Source organism: Eriocheir sinensis, chromosome 53, assembly GCF_024679095.1.
Source record: "Eriocheir sinensis breed Jianghai 21 chromosome 53, ASM2467909v1, whole genome shotgun sequence".
In the NCBI taxonomy this organism is placed as follows: domain Eukaryota; kingdom Metazoa; phylum Arthropoda; class Malacostraca; order Decapoda; family Varunidae; genus Eriocheir; species Eriocheir sinensis.
The window spans coordinates 8,453,216-8,474,506 of NC_066561.1; the positions used below are offsets into that span (position 1 = coordinate 8,453,216).

The 21,291-nt window shown below is 40.9% G+C and overlaps 1 protein-coding gene across 1 annotated transcript in view; it reads right to left on the reverse strand.

The window, feature by feature from the left end:
- Positions 1 to 21,291, reverse strand: part of LOC126983313 (type-2 histone deacetylase 1-like) — a 98,003-nt gene that overhangs the window by 52,939 nt on the left and 23,773 nt on the right. Inside the window, exons 2-3 of the mRNA XM_050836003.1 lie at positions 12,668 to 12,988; positions 6,555 to 6,584 (exon numbers count right to left, since the gene is read on the reverse strand). Of these exons, the coding sequence (XP_050691960.1) occupies positions 6,555 to 6,584; positions 12,668 to 12,988 (351 nt within the window). The remainder of the gene's footprint in view (positions 1 to 6,554; positions 6,585 to 12,667; positions 12,989 to 21,291) is intronic.

Here is a 21,291-nt window from a genome sequence, read left to right on the forward strand (position 1 = left end):
TGAGGTCAAGATAGCAGAGGGCGGCTTCTTTGTCAACAGGTGTGCTAGGCCAGGTCAAGGGGGGCAGGTAAGGTAGCACACACATACGTACACACACACACACACACACACACACACACACATCATTATAATTACACCTGTATACCCCGCGTAATGAAACTGTGGCTTTTGTTGTGGTTGTTGTTGTTATTGTTGTTAATATTTTCTTTTTTTTCTTCTTCCTTTTCCTTTTCTTCTTCTTCATCCTCCCTTTCTTCATTATCTTGTTATTATTATCATTTGTTGTTGTTGTTGTTGTTGTTGTTGTTGTTGTTGTTGTTGTTGTTGTTTCTGTTCTCCCTCTTCTTCTTCTTCTTCATCTTCCTTTTCTTCTTCTTCTTCTTAGTATAATTTTTGTTGTTGATGTTATACCAATAGTTTATCTTACATTTTCCTCACTTATCTATCCTTTTCACGTCACTAAGTATTCTAACATCAATCTTAACGAAATTTGATCCATTAAAATCCTAAGGCATTGTTTCGTGGAAGTATGACATCAATTTCTAACCTTCCCTTACGGTACATAAGTTATAACATACGATACCTCTGGCCACACTTTCTCTTGGGTACACCTGCAAAGATATACATGTGTCCGGTGTTGGGGACAGGCCGGGGAAGGGAGAAGGTCTAGTTTTTCCCACGGTAGGGGAGGGAGGGGGAGGGTACGGATGGTGGTGGTGGAGGGGGGTGGGGGGGGGGGGGGGGTAGCACAGACCTAACCTGCCTCAGTGACTTCAACCTCTCCTTACGTTACATTGGCACTCCCTCCTCCTCCTCCTCCTTCTTCTTCTCTTTCTCTTTCTCCTTTTCTTTCTCCTCCTCCTTGTACTAAAAAAACTCCGAGCGCGGGAGGGGCACCAAAGTATCGTAAACAACCAACCAGTAGGGACCGCTCATTACACACCAAGGCCCCCAACAGTGAACACAAGCAGACACCAGACTACTGTGCCGCGAAGCGTTGAAGTCAAGAAGGACATTTCTGTCCTATACACCAACGCGCGGAGCTTAATACCCAAACGGGATGAGTTACTTGCCTATGTTGACGTAGAAAGTCCGGACGTGATTGCCATCACCGAAACGTGGGCCACCTCTGACCACCTAATGACCGAATTCTCAATTCCGGGATACGAGAGCTTCTACAAAAACAGACTTCACAAGAAAGGAGGAGGTGTCATCTGTTACGTCAAGAACAAATACCCTGCCGTGGAAATAACCAAAGAAGACTCAGAGAAATATGACACTGTATATGTTGAACTGGAGACTAGCAAGCACAACAAAATAACGATTGGAACCGTTTACAGACCTCCAAAGCAACAAGCAGCGGACGACGAAGCGCTGTACGAGGAAATTCACACCATAACACAAAACAAACAGTCAGTCATTATCGGGGACTTTAACTGTTCCAACATTGACTGGACCACGATGATTGGAGATCGGGAGGGTAACAGATTGCTCGAAATGTTAGAGGACAATTTTCTTACTCAGATTGTTACCCAACCGACGAGGGAAAATAACTTATTAGACCTAGTACTCGTGAGTGATTCAGATCTCACACGTGAATGTCAAGTCGGCGAAAAACTGGATGGTTGCGACCATCACCTAATTCGCCTAAAAATCAGAACAGACCATGAACTCACCGAAAACACGTCCAAGATTCCAGACTACAAAAAAGCCAATTTTGACTTCGCTCGTGAGCTGCTAACCCAGACAACTTGGGAACCCATGAACCTCACTCCGGTGGACGGCGCGTGGAACGGCTTTAAGAACAAACTCCTGGAGGTAGAGAGAACGACTGTTCCCATGAAGACAAGGAGAACAAATAATGCCACAAGCACACCATGGATGACTACCCAAGTTCGACGGGCGATTAATTTGAAGAAGAGAAAATACAACTTGCTAAAGGAAAACAGCACTGACGAGGCACGCGAACAGTACCATCAAAGCCTCAGAGCTTGCAGAACACTCATTCGCCAGAGTAAACGTGACTATGAAAAGCAAATTGCACGCGAAGCCAAGTCCACCCCGAAAAGTTCTTCACGTATATAAGAACCAAAAAGAAGACAAAAGCAATATCGGTCCCAAAAAGATGAAAGTGACGTACTAACACAGGACAGTAGACAAATGGTCGAAATCCTAAACAGGAACTTCGCTTCTGTGTTCACGTTCGAGAATACACAGTCCGTACCCGAGAGCCCTTCCCAACCGATGGGAATCACTCCCCAGAAATTGGTACAATCGACGAACGGGATGTGAAAAGTACCTAGACAAACTCGAGACAAACAAGTCTACCGGACCCGACGACTTGTCACCCAGGCTGCTCAAGGAACTCAAGCAGCAAATCCTCAAGCCACTCACCGCCATCTACAATCTGTCACTACAACAAAACAAAGTCCCGAAAGACTGGAAACAAGGGACCGTTAAACCGATCTACAAAAAGGGAGACAAAAGTGTGGCCCTAAACTACAGACCATTCAGCTTGACCTCAGTGGCGGAAAATCCTCGAGAAGATCATCAGAGACAAACTCGTTAGGTTCCTTGAAGACAACAACATCATTTCCGATGCTCAGCACGGTTTCAGGAACAAGCGCTCATGCTTAACCAATTTATTGGACTTCTTCCAAGGTATCTATGAAAACTGGGATAATCATATCCCCAGTGATGTTATATATCTAGACTTTCAGAAAGCCTTTGACAAAGTGCCACATGAAAGACTCCTCAAGAAACTTAAGTCGGCGGGATTAGGCGACGATCTGACAGCGTGGATCAAAGACTGGCTCACTGAAAGAAAACAACGAGTTGTACTCAACGGACAGGCCTCCGAGTGGCTCCCGGTCACAAGTGGAGTGCCACAGGGTCAGTGCTGGGACCCATACTTTTCATCATATATATCAACGACCTAGAACTAGGATTAAAATCCAATCTTTCAAAATTTGCCGACGACACAAAGGTGGGTGGGAAGGCCCTCACGACGGCAGACTGCGAAATTATCCAGAGAGACCTGGACCAGATCACTGGTGGTCAGAAAATGGCAGATGTCCTTCAACACTACCAAATGTAAAGTAATGCATATCGGATCCAGAAACAGCAACCACATATACCACATGGGTGGCGAACCACTACATGTTGTGCAAGAGGAAAGAGACCTCGGGTCACCATCAGCAGTGACTTGAAACAAACAAAACACTGCAAGTCCGCCTGTAAGAAAGCCAATACAATGCTTGGGTTCATATCGAGGAACTTCGAATACAAGACGCCGGAGTTATGTTATCCTTGTATAATTCGCTGGTAAGGCCCCACCTGAATACGCCGCAATTCTGGTCTCCTAATTACAGGAAAGACATTGAATTACTTGAGAGAGTACAGCGCCGCGCCACGAAGATGATACCATCACTGAGGACGAAACCCTATGAAGAACGACTCGAGCGACTCAACCTCTTCACGTTGGAAAAGAGACGACTGCGGGGAGACATGATACAAGTCTTTAAGTACCTGAACAAGCTCAGCAACGTTGATCACTCCAAACTCTTCACGCTACAAACTAACCTGAGAACAAGAAACAACGGAAAAACAATTCAAGCAAAGCGATGCAATACCGACATCGGCAGGAGTTATTTCTCGAATAGAGTTGTTCGCCACTGGAACAGCCTTCCTGCAGAAGTGGTTAGCGCAGAGACCATCAACTCCTTCAAGAAACGCATTGATCGCCACTTTGCTGCAACAGGAGTGAACTGAACGTTCCCAAGAGTAGGTACACAAGTGCTTTAATCCTTCCCTGCAAGCCACTCCTGTGGCAAACGGATTGATTAAATCACTGAACGCAGGCAGCCTAGTAATGAGCCAACAGGCTTTCTGCTGCCTGCTAGTCCATGTTTCCATGTTTCCTCCTTCTTCTCTTTCTCCTTCTACTGGTTCTCCTTTTCTTCCTCCTCCTCCTCCTCTTCCTCCTTTTTCTCTTTCTTCTTCTCCTGGTCCTTCTTTTTTTTCTACTCCTTCCTTTTCTTTCTCCTCCTTCCTCTTTTTCTCCTCTTTCTCCTGCTCTTTGTTCTTCTCCTTCTCTTCCTCCTCCTCCTCCTCCTCCTCCATTCTTTTCTCCGTCTCCCTAACTTCCTCCCTTCCTCCCACAATCCCCAAAATTAATACAAAACAACAAAATAAAAAAACAACACGAAGACGACAATCTTCAAGAAAAAACAAAACAAAGAGGTGACTAACAACACAATATACACGATATAAATGCGACAAACTCCAAGAAAACAAGAAGAAAAACAAAAAAGGAGAGGTGTCTTGATATTCTCCTCCTGAAAGCGTTCAAGTCGTAGGCAGGAGGAAACACAGACAAAGGAAGGCGACACTAACCACAAAATCGCACTGTTCGGAGATGCTGGAAACACGCAACGCTTCCATGCCTGTCCCTCAAAGCAGTGCCGGGCAAAGACAAGCGGACCGGACCGGCTTTGGGCAAGGTGAGACAGGTGACGGGCAAACAGGTGAAAACACAACCACAAGGCGCAGTTAGGGGACAAGTGCGGTGGTGTCGAGGGCGGGGCTGCGGGCGGTCATGTTACGTGTGGGTGGTGATAAGATACACTCGTTACCGGGCATATACTGGAGGCACACACGAACTTACTCACCCACCCACCCACCCACTACTCACCCACCTACCAACCCACTACTCACCCACCTACCTACCCATATATAGTGTTGTGTTGTGTTGTGTTGTGTTGTGTTGTGTTGTGTTGTGTTGTGTTGTGTTGTGTTGTGTTGTGTTGTGTTATGCTGTGTTGTGATGTGTTATGTTATGTTGTGTTATGTTATGTTGAGTTATGCTGTGTTAGGTGGTGTTATGTTGTGTTGTATAGTGTTGTGTTGTGTTGTGTTATGTTGAGTTATGTTATGTTGAGTTATGCTGTGTTAGGTGGTGTTATGTTGTGTTGTATAGTGTTGTGTTGTGTTATGTTATGTTGAGTTATGTTATGTTGAGTTATGCTGTGTTAGGTGGTGTTATGTTGTGTTGTGTTATGTTGTGTAGTGTTGTGTTGTGTAGTGTTATGTTATGTTGAGTTATGTTATGTTGAGTTATGTTGTGTTAAGTGGTGTTATGTTGTGTTGTGTTATGTTGTGTTGTGTTGTGTTGTGTTGTGTTGTGTTGTGCTGTGTTATGTTGAGTTATGTTGTGTTATGTTGTGTTATGTTGTGTTAGGTGGTGTTATGTTGTGTTAGGTGGTGTTTTGTTATGTTGTGTTATGTTGTGTTGTGTTGTGTTGTGTTATGATGTGTTATGTTGTGCTGTGTTATGTTGTGTTATGTTGTGTTATGTTGTGTTGTGTTGTGTTGTGTTGTGTTATGTTATGTTATGTTGTGTTATGTTATGCTGTGTTGTGTTATGTTGTGTTATGCTGTGTTGTGTTGTGTTATGTTGTGTTGTGTTGTGCATAACACAGCATAACTAACACAACGTAACACAACACAACATAACACAACATAACAGACCTAGGGCACGTAATTAGAATAAGGGAAAGGCGATGATTAAGAGAGAGTGAAAGGTTATTTAAAAGCTCTTGGCCACTCTTTATACTTCAATTAACATACCACCTCGCAACACAAGACAAAGAGTTATGATAAAAGAGAGAGGGAGAGGGCCCAGCACGCATATTCGACGGTTATTAAGAGGCTGGCAACAAGAGACAAAGGGCCAGTCTTACAGTCCAGTACAGCACGTTTGTAAGCTCCCCAACCAAACTTAAACACGACGAAAGTTCCTTGTATAATGTGTTTTTTTTTTCTTTACAGCAGAGTAGTCAGTTCAAGGGCTTAAAAAAAGGTAACAAATGTGAAGAAAAAAACACTATACAAGGAATTTTCGTCGTGTTTTGTGTTTGGTTGGGGAGCGTACAAACGTGCTGGACTGGACTATAAGACTGGCCCAAAGACGGCGTGACTCAGACCCCGACGACGCCATAGAAGAAAAACGATAATGACGCAACAACAACACGGGAACGGAGGAGATAAGAACGCTGCCGTCTCTACCAAAGAACAACAGCGGGAAAAACAGGAACAACAAAAACTGCAGTAAGAGAACAGAGGGGGGTGGGAGGATGAGAACAACGACGCAGCCACCAAAGAACAGCAAAAATAAAATAAGATAAAATAAGGAACAATAAAATAAAGAGTAAGAAAACAAGAACAATAAAATAAACAGTAAAACAAAAAAATAAACAATAAAATATAAAATAAAATAAAATGAATATAATAAAATCAAATTGAGCAATAAAATAAAGAGTAAGAAAACAAGAACAATAAAATAAACAGTAAAACAAAATAAACAATAAAACATAAAATAAAAAAATAAAATGAATAAAATAAAATAAAATAGAGCAATGAAATCGAGTAAAAAAACAAAAAACAAAAAAACAACAATAACAGCAATATGAGAACAGAGGAGAGAAGAAAAACACCACCACCACCACCACCAACAACAACAACAACAAGAAAAACAACAACAAAAACACACTCACCTTGGCGGTCGAGAGCTGCAGAGACACAACCTGTAAGACATGAAACACTTAAAACCAAGGAATTAAATATGATCAGAAAATGTATATATAAAAAAAGAGAGGGAAAAAAGTGTTGTGTGTTCAAGCTTATCGAAACCAGACTTAATTTTTTTGTTTTCATTATTAATCTTTTTTTTTAGTCTATCGAGAAGAGAAAACGAGGTAAATGTAAATAAATATGATCAACAAATGTATATATAAAAAAAAAGAGGAAGAAAAAGTGCCGTTTTGTTCAAGATTATCGAAACCAGTCTTCATTTTTTGTTTTCATTATTATTTTTTTTTTTTTTAGTCTATCGAGAAGAGAAAACGAAGTAAATGTAAATAAATATGATCAACAAATATATATAAACAAAAAGAGGAAAAGAAAGTGACGTTTTGTTCAATATCATCAAAATCATACCTCATTTTTTGCTGTTTTTTTTTTGTGTGTGTGTGTTTGTGTCTTTAAATCAGCAAGAAAGCTTTGGTTAGAGAAATCGAAGGAAATACATATGATCAACAAACTTATAAAAAAAACGATAAAAATAGCGCCGTTGTTCAAGCCTATCGAAACCAGACTTCATTTTTTTGTGTGTGTTTGTGTCTTTATATCAGCAAGAAAGCTTTGGTTAGAGAAATCGAAGGAAATAGATTGATTAGCAAATTTATATAAAAATTAAGAAGAAAAAAATAGCGCCGCTGTTCAAGCCTATCAATAACATATATATCATTTTTTTATTTACTAGTTTTTGTGTTTGTATCAGTAACGTATTGCCTTCTATTTTTCCAACGCATTTTTTTAGGGCTTTATAATCCTCTGGCAAAAATCTTGAGTCTGTCACTTTGATACATAAAAAAAAACGTTCACCTCCTCCTCCTTCCTCTTGTGACCTATATATATCGCTCTGACTCGCCTCTCTTCACTTCACTGGACACGAACGCACGCGAGGGTGAATGAATGAGCTACAACGAAGGGGTGAGTGACGCAACGAGCCGCTTACGACCGTCCTCATAACGTTCTCCGGTCTTAATTAATATCCAATACTGTTTTCTTTTATATAACTGGGAGATTTACAAGTGCTCTCTCTGTCTCTCTCTCTCTCTCTCTCTCTCTCTCTCTCTCTCTATCTACCTATCTCTCTGGTTATTTGATTTGATGTAATTTCACTAAGTTTTAAGGACAGACCACTTAAGCTGGACTATAGGTAGGGTCTGTGTGGTCTGGATATCTATGTAAATCTATGTAAATCACTCTCTCTCCCACATACATTTGATATGGTGTAGTTTCACTTTGGTTTCAGGACAGACCACTTAAGCTGGACATAGGTAGCGTCTGTGTGGTCTGATATCTATGTAAATCTATGTAAATCACTCTCTCTCCCACATACATTTGATATGGTGCAGTTTCACTTTGGTAAGGACAGACAACTTAAGCTGTACTATAGGGTCTGTGTGGTCTGGATATCTATGTAAATCTATGTAAATCACTCTCTCTCCCACATACACAGCAGCAGGAAGCATGGTGTCAGCCCACGACCCTTCCATCACCACCACGCCCCCTCACCACCACCTCCACCACCACCGCCGCCTACCTGCACTAATGAGGACATCCCCGCGGGCGCCTCCACACCACCTATCGCCGCCCGCAGGTGTGTTCCGTCAGGTGTCAGCAGATGTAAGCATAGCCAGGTGGCCTCGGGGGGTGAGACCCTTACGGAGAAGCCCCTAGGTACGGTTCACACGCTCTCACGCACTTTAATTTTTACACTTGTTATCCGGCACACGCACACACACACACACACACACACACACACACACACGTAGCCGCCCGGTGAAAGCCTTGGCAATCGATCGGGTAATTCCATGTCGGCCAAATGACGATGAGACAAAAAGTTTAGGAGATAACAGGCCTGAGACTTCCGGCCGGGAGATGAGAGATGTGGGAGGAGGAGGAGGAGATGATCAAGAACAAGAGCAAGCGCAAAAAGAACAAGATCAAGAAGAATTAAAGGAAGAAGAACAAGATCAAGAACAAACAGAAGAAGAAGAAGAAGATCAAGAATAAACAGAAGAAGAAGAAGAAGAACAACAACAACAACAACAACAGCGAAGCGGAGGCAGAGGATTAAAAAAAGGGGGGGATAGGAAGAGGAGGAGGAGGAGGAGGAGGAGGAGGAGGAGGAGGCTGTTCTAGTTTCCACGCCCCGAACCCTTTCCTTTCTCTTCTGCTCTTCTTTCTTCCTCTTTCTCTTCCTCTCCCACTTCCTCTTCCTCCTCCTCTTCCTCTTAGGCTATTTCCGAATCTCTTCCTGCTACTTCATTTACCGCTAACCAATTATTTTTTCAACACCACCACCACAACCACCACCACCACCAGCATCATTCTCACCAAGACACACCACAATCACCATCACCGCCATTACTATCAACACCATCCCTGACCACTCTCACCACCGATCCCAACACCTTTCTCAGCGAACTACACCACAGTCACCCTTAACACCACCATCACCACCACCATCATCACCATCCATTTCACGCAGTCAGTCAGTCACCACCACACCCACGGAAGCATTACCAACACTCATCACCACCTCATCACCGTTTTGCTCGTTTTTGCATGTGCGTCTCAGTCACTGAATTGGTGAGAGGATACAAGTGAAAATGAAAATCTAAATATATGTATCAAAATCAACGTTAAATGACAGCTTATCCCAATCACACTACCTTTCTTTTTGCCTGATGATGTATGGAGTCTTAGGTCACCTTGTTAACCAGGTAGCAGCGACGGGCCAAGTTTGTGCCATGATATAAACCCCCCAAAAATAGATGATGCATAAACTGATCACAAATGCGTTGATATATATTATGAAATGGTGTGTGAGTGAAGAGGGGCCTTTAAGAAACATGATCCCCGCAGCTACCGGGTTAATAGAGTGTTTGGCCGAGAGGAAAAACAGAGGAACATAAAATAGAGAGCAGTATAGCACCAGAAATAAGATGGACAGCAAGCATCATGGATCAGACAACAGACAAAGAATGAAGATAACGACCAACGATTAAGAATATGAAGTCGAATTAAGACAGGTCATATCATGGGTATAACTGATTAAAATAAACAGACAACCAATATAGCAGAATGACAACCAATGAGACTAATAATACAATAGTCGAAACTGACCTCTCTTTTTGGCCACTCCTTTGACCTCTATTCAGGAGCAGTAAGTAGCGGGCTTTTTCTTTTTTTTTATATTTTTCTTTACGCCCTTGAACTGTCTCCTTAGCTGTAAATAACAAAACAAAAACAAAAAAACTCAGGAATCGGAGAAGTCTAAAAATAAACCATTGAAAGGGTGACAAGAACGACAGTTGAGATGGGGAGAGGTCACTTAGGTGGAAATATGGAAAAGTGACCACACTGAGCCGGTAATGACCTCCTTGACCTGACCCCATGCCTGTCCCTCTCGCCTCGCTTGCCGGTTTCCTCTCGTTTGAATATGATAAACTACTGATGGTGATGATGGAGATGGTGGAGAGTTTGGAAAGTTTCGTTTAGTCGGCGCAACATCTGTGGTCATGTGCCGGAGAGAGACAGAAGGGGAAGGAATTATAGGAGAAGGGAACAGACCCCAGGAGACGGTACACAACCCCCGATTAATACCTGGTACCCATTCACTGCTGGGTGGAGAGATGAATTTAGAACCACTGGAGCAGGATAGACAAGACAGTAGGCAGAAAAAAAGGAGGAAAACATTGAGATAGGCCTTTGATTATCACTGGACTAATATAACGCTGATCTGATGATGGTTTGCAGGTGGAGAGATGATAATTAGAACCTTTACCGGAGCAGGACGGAGTAAACAAACATCAGGTAGAAAATAAGTGCTCATGGAAGACGTTGGGAAAGGCCTTTGTCTATCCCTGAACTAATATAAATGCTGATCTGATGATGGTTTGCAGGTGAAGAAATGATAGTAGAACCTTTACCGGAGCAGGACGGATTACACAAACACCAGAAATAGAAAAAAATAGAAGAGCTCATGGAAGACGTTGAGAAAGGCCTTTGTCTCACAGTGAACTAATAAAACTCGCTGATGATGCTGATGATAGTTTGCAGGTGGTGAGATGATGTTAGAATCTTTACCGGAGCAGGACGGATTAAACAAACACCAGAAATAGAAAAAATAGAAAACAAGAGCTCATGGAAGACGTTGAGAAAGGCCTTTGTCTCACAGTGAACTAATAAAACTCGCTGATGGTTTGTCTGGACGGTTAAGGGCGGTATTGCCAGACGCTTCCACCCTTCACATCAACTATTTTCAAAGGCCAAACAGGAGATCATTCGGGTCCTCATGAGCGATATTTTAGATTCATGATACAGATGAAGGGTCAGACTTCCAACAGGATCATCAAAATACTCCTGGAAATGCCCACAACGTCTACGAAAGCCTTGTCAAATATGTGTGTCTGGGCGCGGAATTTTTTTTAGAATATGACCCTGAAAGTGGACAGGTAGGAAGAGAGAAATCGATAAAAATAAAACGTGGGGTCAGGCTGTTTCCGGTGACCGCCTTCCTTCCCTCAGTACTGGCCGACACCTGGACATTCTTTCTCTCTACCTGGCTTTGTTCCCACCCACACCACGCCACACCTGCAGACCTCTTCCTCACCTGCCCCCTGTCCCTCACCTGTCCTTTGTCCCACCTACACCTGTGCTATATCACTAAACTCATATATTTAACATTTACACTTACAATTGCACTCCTTAAGTTACCTGGTCTTTTTCCACTCACACCTAAAGACCTCTTTCTCACCTGTCCCCTGTCCCTCACCTGTCCTCTGTTCCACTTACACCTGTGCTATATCACTAAACTCATATATTTATCATTTACACTTACAATTGCACTCCTTAAGTTACCTGGTCTTTTTCCACCCACACCTAAAGACCTCTTTCTCACCTGTCCCCTGTCCCAAACCTGTCCTCTCTCTGTTCCACTTACACCTGTGCTATATCACTAAACTCATATATTTAACATTTACACTTACAATTGCACTCCTTAAGTTACCTGGTCATTCCCATTCGCATCTGTACACCTGTTTCTCATCTGACCTCTGTCCAATCTACACTTGATACACCTGAAACTCATCTATTTGTTATTTACACCTATAATTACTCCACTTTAATCACCTGGTTTTTTCACTCACATCTGCAATCTCTTTTTCACCTGTTCTGTCCCAATCTACACCTGTCCGACACCTTTCACTTATCTGTCATTCACACCTACAATTACACTCCTTAATTAAGCCACCTGTCTACTCTTCACACCTACACACGAAGACCCCTTTCTCACCTGTCTGTTTACACCTACATCAACACCCATTTCAACTACCTGTCTCTGTTCACACCCACACCTGTATACATCATTCCTCACACCTGTCCCCTATTCACACCTAATTAACTCACCTTTAAGCCACACTTGTCTCTATTTATACCTATGCACCTGTTCCCTGCTCCCACCTACACCTGTACTGCATCTTATACTACCCATTCATTATTTTTTTGCTTTATTTTATGTTTTCTTTTTTTGTTAGTTGTTTCCTTTTTTATTCGTTTTTCGTTTGTTTTTAGTTTCATTTTTTTTTTTTATAGTATTCCTCTCCTTTGGTCACCTGGTTTGTGTTCCTTGCTTCATCAACACACCTTTCCTCACCTGTTTTCTGTTCACACCTGCACTTCCAATCACCTTTTTTCACCATGTTCCTTATTCACAAACACTTGCAAACCTTTCCTCATACCTGTTTTTAATCCATATGTCTCCCTCTCCCTTGACCTGTACACCTGCCCCTCCCCATTCCTCAGTTCACACCTACACTTGCGAACACCTTTAATCTCATCTGTCACCTGTTCAGACCCTTTTAAATCCACCTGGCGTTCTATTCCCAGCTTCACCTACACACCTGTCCCCACCTGTTATCTGTTCTCACCTACACTTACAGAAACATTTATTATCTGTCCAATGTTCATACCTTTTATCCACCTGTTTCTCTATTCTCAGCTTCCCCCTTACACCTGTCCCCTTGTTCACACCTACCTTGTGGCCGTCGTGCAGGGAGGTGGAGGACGAGGAGCGGGAGCTGAGGGGGTCCTGACTAAGACTCGAGCAGGACATGGATGAGTTGAGGCTGACGCTGTCTGCCCTGCCCCCCGCGCCCCGCCCAGGCCCCACGCCGGAGGAGCAGGAGGAAGAGGAGGCGGAGGAGCACGTGTAGGCATGGCTGGAGGCGGAGGAGAGGCGCGTGGAGGGCGTTGAGGGGGAGGAGAGGCTCGGGGATTCGTCACAGCACTCAGCACGCCGCGCCCCGCACAGTGCTGACGAGCTACGGTACGGCGACACCTGCACGTACTTCAGCATCTGAGGGGGAAGAGACACACCTGTTAGCTCAGCATTAGGGCAGCATATGATGGTTATATTTTACGACACACACACACACACACACACACACACACACACACACACACACACACACACACACATACCTGGACAACGATAAAAACAGACACGTTTGTTTGCTCGGCACGAAGCCAAAAAATATTCCAAACAAAAACAACAAAACAAAAAAGTCCAGACGAGTTAACAGTTACGAGAGAGAGAGAGAGAGAGAGAGAGAGAGAGAGAGAGAGAGAGAGAGAGAGAGAGAGAGAGAGAGAGAGAGAGAGAGAGAGAGAGAGAGAATTACAGTTATTTGATGAAACCCGAGAAAGGAATTTACAGAAGATTGGAAACGTTCGTGACCTTGAGATTAAAGAGAAAATAACGTTTACCTCCGCGACCATGAACCTGCAGAGTCATCATCATCATCATCATCAGAGGAGGAGGAGGAGGATGGAGGAAGACAGGAAGGTGAAAATCAGAAAAAGGAAAACATATTAAAAGAAGATGAAAGCAGGAAAGGAAAGGAAGGGGTAAGAAGAGAAGGAGGAGGAGGAGGAGGAGGAGGATGGAGGAAGACAGGAAGGTGAAGATCAGAAAAAAAGGAAAACATTAAAAGAAGATGAAAGCAGGAAAGGAAATGAAGGGGGAAGAGGAGGAGGAGGAGAAAGGAAGGAAGACAGGACGAAAGGATGTGAGGAAGATAAAAAAAAGGGAAAAAGACGAAAATGGAGGCAAAAAAAAAATAAGGAATAGGAAAAACGAACATAAAGTAGAAATATGATAAACAGAAGAGCGTAACAGACAGACATAGAGACAGACACACAGACTAACACACACACACACACACACACACACACACACTAAGAAACTAAGATAGACAGACACACAGACATACAAACTAACAGACAAACATACAGATATACGAAACAAAACAGACACACAGACACACAAACACCGACTCAGACAAACAAACAAACACATAAACAAGAAGAGAGTTTGACGCCCAATCGCTTTCTTCTGCAGCAACAAACAAGAGAAAACAATAAGGGGGTTTGTAGCGTTAAAACCTTCCCTTTGTTGTGGCATAATGAGCCATGGTGTGTGTGTGTGTGTGTGTGTGTGTGTGTGTGTGTGTGTGTGTGTGTTAATAAGTGTGATGGTGGAAGTGAAAGAGATAAAGAGCGAGAAGATAAGGAGGATGAGGGAAGGGTAGGAAGGAACAGAAGGAAGAAGAAGAGAAGGAGGAAGAAGAGGAGGAGATAAGGTTAGTATATGGTTTTATAATGAGATTTAAACAATGCCAAAGAAGAAGAAGATAAAAAAGAACGAAGAAGAAAAGAAGAAGAACAAGAACATTAAAAAGAACAACAACAAGAAGAAAAAGCAAAAACAAAAACAAGAGGAGGAGGCAAAAAGTAGGAGGAGGAGGAGGAGGAGTGACACAAATTAAGTCAAAGGAAATAAAGGAGAGAAAAAGAAAGTTGGGAGGAACAGAAGAAGATTAATGATGATGAACAGGATGGGAAATGAAGTGTGGAAGACAGTGAAATAAAAGAAGAAAAAAAGTTTAAAAGAAAGTACGCTAATGAAAATCGCGGGAAGAAGACGAAAGGAGGAGGAGGAGGAGGAGGAGGGGGAGGAGGGAAAGTTAAGACCAAGAAGAGAAAGTGCATTGTAAAAAAAAGAAGAAGAGGAAATGGAAAGGTCAAGAGGAGGAGGAGGAAAAGGGAGTAGTAGGAGGAGTAGTAGTAGTAGTAGTAGTAGTAGTAGTAGTAGTAGTAGTAGTAGTAGTAGTAGTAATAGTAGTAGTAGTAGTAGTAGTAGAAGAAGACGAAGAAGAAGAAGAAAAAGAAACAGCAACAACAACAACAACCACAACCACAACGAAAAGAACATAACAAGAAGTGCAAAAAAAAAAAAAAGAGAGAAAAGTCGAAGAAGGAAAAGAAAAACAACTAAGGAAAAAAAAAGACGAACAAGAAAAACAAAGAAAAGGAAAAGAGGAAAAAGAAAAATAAGGGAAAAAATAAAAGAAAATACGAGTAAAAACCAAGTATCACCAAAATGAGAGGAGAAAACAAGTAAATAACGTAAATTTCTATAAAAATATATATATACAAACCTCGAGCCGATTTCACAGTCCAACACAGTGTCTTCGTAACAGCCCGAACCAAACTATAGAATCCCATACAATCCAAAATGGTGAGGTCTTCGATGCCATACTAAATACACAAGACTTTTCCCGTATAGTTTCATCAAATTTGCGAACTTAAATATAAACACCAGACACTATACGAGGAAATCTCGAAGGCTCTGGTATTGGTTTGGGAGCTTACTAACCCATCATGGGGAACTGTGAAACTGGGCCGAGGTCTGCCGCAGGGTTGGCCGGCGCAAGGGAGAGTGGGTCGGTCAGTTGTGAGTCTGGGGTAAACTATTCTCTCCCACACACCAGGGGGCCGCTCATCTCCCGTAGAGAGCTATATTACAAGTCCCCTGTCCTCTCCCTTCCTCTATTAGTACCCGAAGGACATATTAACACTGTCTGGTCACTGAAGACTCGGTTTGGGAAGGGTTAGTTTATGTTGACAAGTTAAACAGTTTTTGTGTTTTGTTTTGTTCATTTTCTCTCTCCTTATTGATGTTGTATTTGTCTTCCTCTTTCTTCCTCCTCTTCATCATCATCATTATCTTCTTGTTCATTATCATCTTCCTTATCTTCATTGTTATTTATTAGGTTATTATTTTTATTAATATTCTTATTCCTTCCTTTCTTTCCCCTTTTCACAATTTTCTTCCTTTTCCTCGTTTCTATTTTCCTCTTCCTCCTTTTCCTCCTACTCTTCCTCCTCCTCCTCCTACTCTTTGTTCTTCTTATTGTTCTTCTTATTGCTAATCATGTTTTTCTTTTTCTTCTCTTCCTCCTCCTACTCGTTCTTCTTCTTTTCCTCCTCCTCCTCCTCCTCCTCCTCCTCGACACAGGTAGGTGGACCGCGACATGAACACCTGAGCACGGAGACCAAGTTAATTAAGGGAAAGATTACCTGGTCAAACAAGTGTCGCCGTAAAACCTCTTAGCGTGGATAATGTAATATTTATGTGGGATGGAAGGCTCTTGAGGATAACGGTATATTTTTTGTGTGTGTGATTGTAGACTGTTGAGGGATAACTTGTATATATATTTATTTGTGTGTGTGATTGTAGACTGTTGAGGGATAACTTGTATATATATTTTTTTGTGTGATTGTAGACTGTTGAGGGATAACTAGTATATATATATTTTTTGTATATGTGGTTGTACTGTTGAGGGATAACTTGTATATATATTTTTTTGTGTGTGATTGTAGACTGTTGAGGGATAACTTGTATATATATTTTTGTGTGTGATTGTAGACTGTTGAGGGATAACTTGTATATATATTTTTGTGTGATTGTAGACTGTTGAGGGATAACTATATATATTTTTTTTGTGTGTGATTGTAGACTGTTGAGGGATAACTTGTATATATATTTTTTTGTGTGATTGTAGACTGTTGAGGGATAACTAGTATATATATATTTTTGTGTGTGATTGTAGACTGTTGAGGGATAACTTGTATATATATTTTTGTGTGTGATTGTAGACTGTTGAGGGATAACTTGTATATATATATATATTTATTTGTGTGACTGTAGACTGTTGAGGGATAACTTGTATATATATATTTTTTGTGTGATTGTAGACTGTTGAGGGATAACTTTTATATATATATTTTTTTGTGTGATTGTAGACTGTTTAGGGATAGCTTGTATATATATTTTTTTATGACTGTAGACTGTTGAGGGATAACTATTATATATTTTTTTATCGTTTTCTTGGCTATTTCTACTGCATGTTATGGATGTAATTATGGCTTATGAGTATTTTTAATGTTTTTTTTACTATTATTTTCTATTTTCAACTCTACTCTCTCATGCTATGCTTCCTTTTCTATTCAATTTCTTCCTTTCCTCTTCCTCCTCCTCCTCCTATTCTCGTTTTTTCTTCATTAATTCTACAACTATGATTTTTTTCTTCGACCACTTCCTTCTCTTCCTTCTTCTCTTCTCCATCTTTCTCTTTTTCTCCTTTTCTTCACCTCCTCCTTTCTTTATTTTCCTTCTCATCTTCCTCCTTCTTCATTATTGATTCTTTATTTCTACTCTTATTTTCTTCTTCCATTTCCTCTCTCTCTCTCTCTCTCTCTCTCTCTCTCTCTCTCTCTCTCTCTCTCTCTCTTGTATACCTTTTTTTTTTCTTCCTCCTCCTCCTCCTCCTCTTCCTCCTCCTTCATAATGGCGGTCTCTTCATTCCTTTTGGCAAACACCTCAAGACCTCCAGTTCCTTGTTGACTCTCCTAAGTTCATTGCTCCAGGTGTGAGTGTGTGTGTGTGTGTGTGTGTGTGTGTGTGTGTGTGTGTGAAGAAGAAGAAGAGGAAGAAGAAGGGGGAGGTGGAAGAAGAAGATGACGATGATGATAAAAAAAAAGAAGAAAATAATGAAAACAAAACAAAACGAAAGGAAGAAATATAAAAGATCGTGTGTGTGTGTGTGTGTGTGTGTGTGTGTGTGTGTGTGTGTGTGTGTGTGTGTGTGTGTGTGTGTGTCGTGACGCCCGGGAGGTGGTGGACCCTACATGTGCAATTAGTGGTCTGTGTACGTGGGTTGCTAATGAGGCTTCTCGGCATGGTAATTTGAGTGTTCTTGACTATCTTTAAGGGAAGCTTCTTTTTGGTTTAATTAGTTTTGATTTAATTTCTTTTTTCTAATTTTCTGTTTTCACTTTTTTTGTAATTTGTTTTTTTTTCTATTTTTTATTCAGATTTTACTTATTTTTACTCTTTTTTATTTATGTTTTATTTTTTCTCTTCTTGTATTTTACGTTTTTTGGTTTAATTCTCGTTTTTCCTGTTCTTTTTTTTCTACTTTTTGTTCCTGTTCGTTTTCTTTGTTCTTCTTCTTCCACTTTTTTGTTCTTTTTTGTGTGTTCTTGATCTCATTCCTTTGTCTTCCCTCCTTCGCTTCTTCATTGTATTCTCGTTCTTTTCGTTATTCTTTTGTTCTTCCATCTGTTCTTGTTCTTGTTATTTTCTTCCTCTTTTGTTCTTGTTCTTTGGTCATTCTGTTCTTGCTCCTTTTCTGTTTCCTTTCTTCTTGTTCTTCTATTTTTCCTCTTCCTCTTTTGTTCTCTTAGCTGATGTTCTTGTTCTTTGGTTATTCTGTTCTTGCTCCTTTTCTCTTTCCCTTTCTTCTTGTTCTTCTATTTTTCCTCTTCTTCTTTTGTTCTCTTATCTGATCTTCTTGTTCTTTGGTTATTCTGTTCTTGGTCCTGATCTTCTTCCCTTCTTGTTCTTGTTATTTTTCCTCTTCCTCTTGTTCTTCTTCCTTTCATTCTCGTTCTTGTTCTTCTTGTTCTTTTACCTTACTGTTCTTGTTTATCACTTCTACTTCAATATCTGTTCAATTTCTATTCGACTTCTATTCAACTTCGATTTCAATTTTCATTCATTTTCTTTCTTTCCTGTTTTCTTCTTCTTCTTCTCTTTCTTTTCTAGTCATTCCATTATAGCTCTTATTTTTCTTCTTACATCAATTCCACCTATTATAATTTCCTCATACTCTTCTCGTCCACTTCCTTATTCTTTATTTTCCATCTCGTAAGTGGAGTAAGTAAGTGGACAGCTATACAACAGAGGAGGAGGTGGAGGAAGTAGACAGCTATACTTATACAGAGGAGGAGGTGGAGTTAGTAGACAGCTCCACATATACAGAGGAGGAGGATGTAGACAGCTCCACATATACAGAGGAGGAGGTGGAGGATGTAGACAGCTCCACATATACAGAGGAGGAGGAGGTGTTAGTAGACAGCTCCACATATACAGAGGAGAAGGTGGAGTTAGTAGACAGCTCCACATATACAGAGGAGGAGGAGGTGGAGTTAGTAGACAGCTCCACGTATACACCTTTCCTTACCTGTCCACTCCTACCTGTCGGCCATATCTGTGCATACCTTCCCTTGTCTGTCTACTTTTCTCATATTTACCTCACTTTTCCTTCAACCTGTACGCGGTTAACCTCCCCCCAACCACAAGGTCATTATCAGGTGTTTTTCCCTCTCCTCCATTCTCTCCTCTCTCCCTCCATTCTCTCTCTCTCTCTCTCTCTCTCTCTCTCTCTCTCTCTCTCTCTCTCTCTCTCTCTCTCTCTCTCTCTCTCTCTCTCTCTCTCTCCCTGTTTTTATCTTTGTTTGTTTTTTTGTCTGTTTCTCTGCTTGTTAATTCGCTGTCTTCTTCTTCTCTTCATCATCTTTGTAATCTTTCTTTATCATTATTATTTTTAGCTTATTATTTTTATTTCTCATTTTCCTTCCCCTTCTTCTTCTTCTTCTTCCTCCTTCTCCTCTTCTCTTCTCTCCCTCTCCCTCTCTCTCTCTCTCTCCTTCACTCAGTCTCGCTACAGAGTTAATTTCCTCTCGTCTCCTCTCCTTTTTATCGCCTTCCCTCCCTCCTTCCTTCCTCCCTCCTTCCTCCTCCTTCGCTCCCTCTTCCTCCTTTATCCTCCGTAACCTTTTCCCATTACCCTTTCCCTCCTCTTCGTTTCCCTTTCATCAACCTTTTCTTCATCTCCCGAGTTCCTCTTCCCTTTCACTACCCTCTTACTTTCCCTTCCTCTTCTGTTCCTTCCTCTAATATCTCTCTTATTTTCTCATTCATTAAGTTAACTCAGATTAGAGAGAAATTAGTCTGTATTTCCTTCTTTCATTGACTTTCTTTACTTGTCTTTATGGATGCAGATGAAAGAGGGAGAAGAAGAAGAGGAGAGAAAAAGAGATGGATATGAAAGGAGAAGGAGAGGAAGGACAAGACGAAGAGGAAAGACAAGAAGGAGAGGAAAGAAAGAGATGCAGATGAAAGGAGAAGAAGGAGAGGAAAGAAACATATGTGAATGAAAGGAAAAGGAAAGGAAAGAAGGAAAAGAAGAAGAGGAAAGAAGGATAGATGCAAATGAAAGGAGGAGAGGAAAGAGAAAGGCGTGAATGCAATCTCCCAAATATATTAACTTTTTTTTTCCATTCTTCAAATAAACTCAAATTAGAAAAAAAAATATTATAAGAATACCTTCCTACCTTCCTTCCATTCCATTCCTTTCCTCCTTCCTTCCTTTACTCTACTTTCCTCTCCTTTCTTTCAATAATCTTTCAGGCCCTTTAACTTTTTTTTTTCATCTTTTAAGTCAAGTAAAATTAGAAGAAAAAACTAAGCCCGTGTTTCTTCTTATCATTATTTTACTTTTCTTCCTTTTTCTTCATCTTTTCTTCCACGCCCTTAACTTTTTTTTCTTCCCTTTAAGCCACGTCAAATTAGGGAGAAAATGAGCCTGTTCCTTTCATTAATTTCCTACTTTCTTTCCCTACTTTCATTTCCTTCCTTTTCTTAATCTCAGACACTATTTTTTTTTCCATTCTTTGTTAACTCAAATTAGGCAGAAAATGAGCCTGTATCTCTTTCTTCCATCACTTCCCTTCTTTCTTTAACTTCGCAAAACCCTGACCCTTCCAAATTGACTTGAACTATGGAAAAAAATGGAAATGAGGAGAAAAATTGAGCCTATACTATTCCAAATTGACGAACTATGGAAAAAAAGGAAATGAGGAAAAAAACTGAGCCTACATTCCTTCCCTTCATTACTTCTCTACTTTCCCTTTCATCCTTTCCTTAATCGTCAACTCAAAAATGGCAAAAATAGAGCTTGTATGCTTTCCTTTAATTGTTTTACTTTTCTTCCCCTTTTTCAATCTCTTTTCTGTCTCTAAACTCCCAAACCCTTTTAAAAATTCTTCCATTCTTCAAATCAACTCAAATTAGGAAAACTATGAGGCCGTATTCCTTTCTTTCAATACATTTCTACTTTCCTTTCCTTACTTTCTTTAACCTCGAAGACCCATTAACTTTTTTCCATCCATCGTCAACTCAAATTAGAAAAAAGTAAGCATGTTTTCCTTTATTTGATCACTTCCTTACTTTCCTTTCCTTTCTTTCTCAAACCTCCCAAAACCTTTAACTTTTTTTCTCCATCCATTCAAATTAACTAAAGAAACTGAGCCTACATTCCTACTTTCCCTTCCTTCTCTCTTTCACTTCCTTTATTTAATCACCCCGACACTGACCTTTTTTTTCTTCCCAACACAAAATAGGAAACCAGAGTCATTTACCTGGCCAAAATTGTCTCATTATTCACACACCTGCAATGAAGATAATCGCCT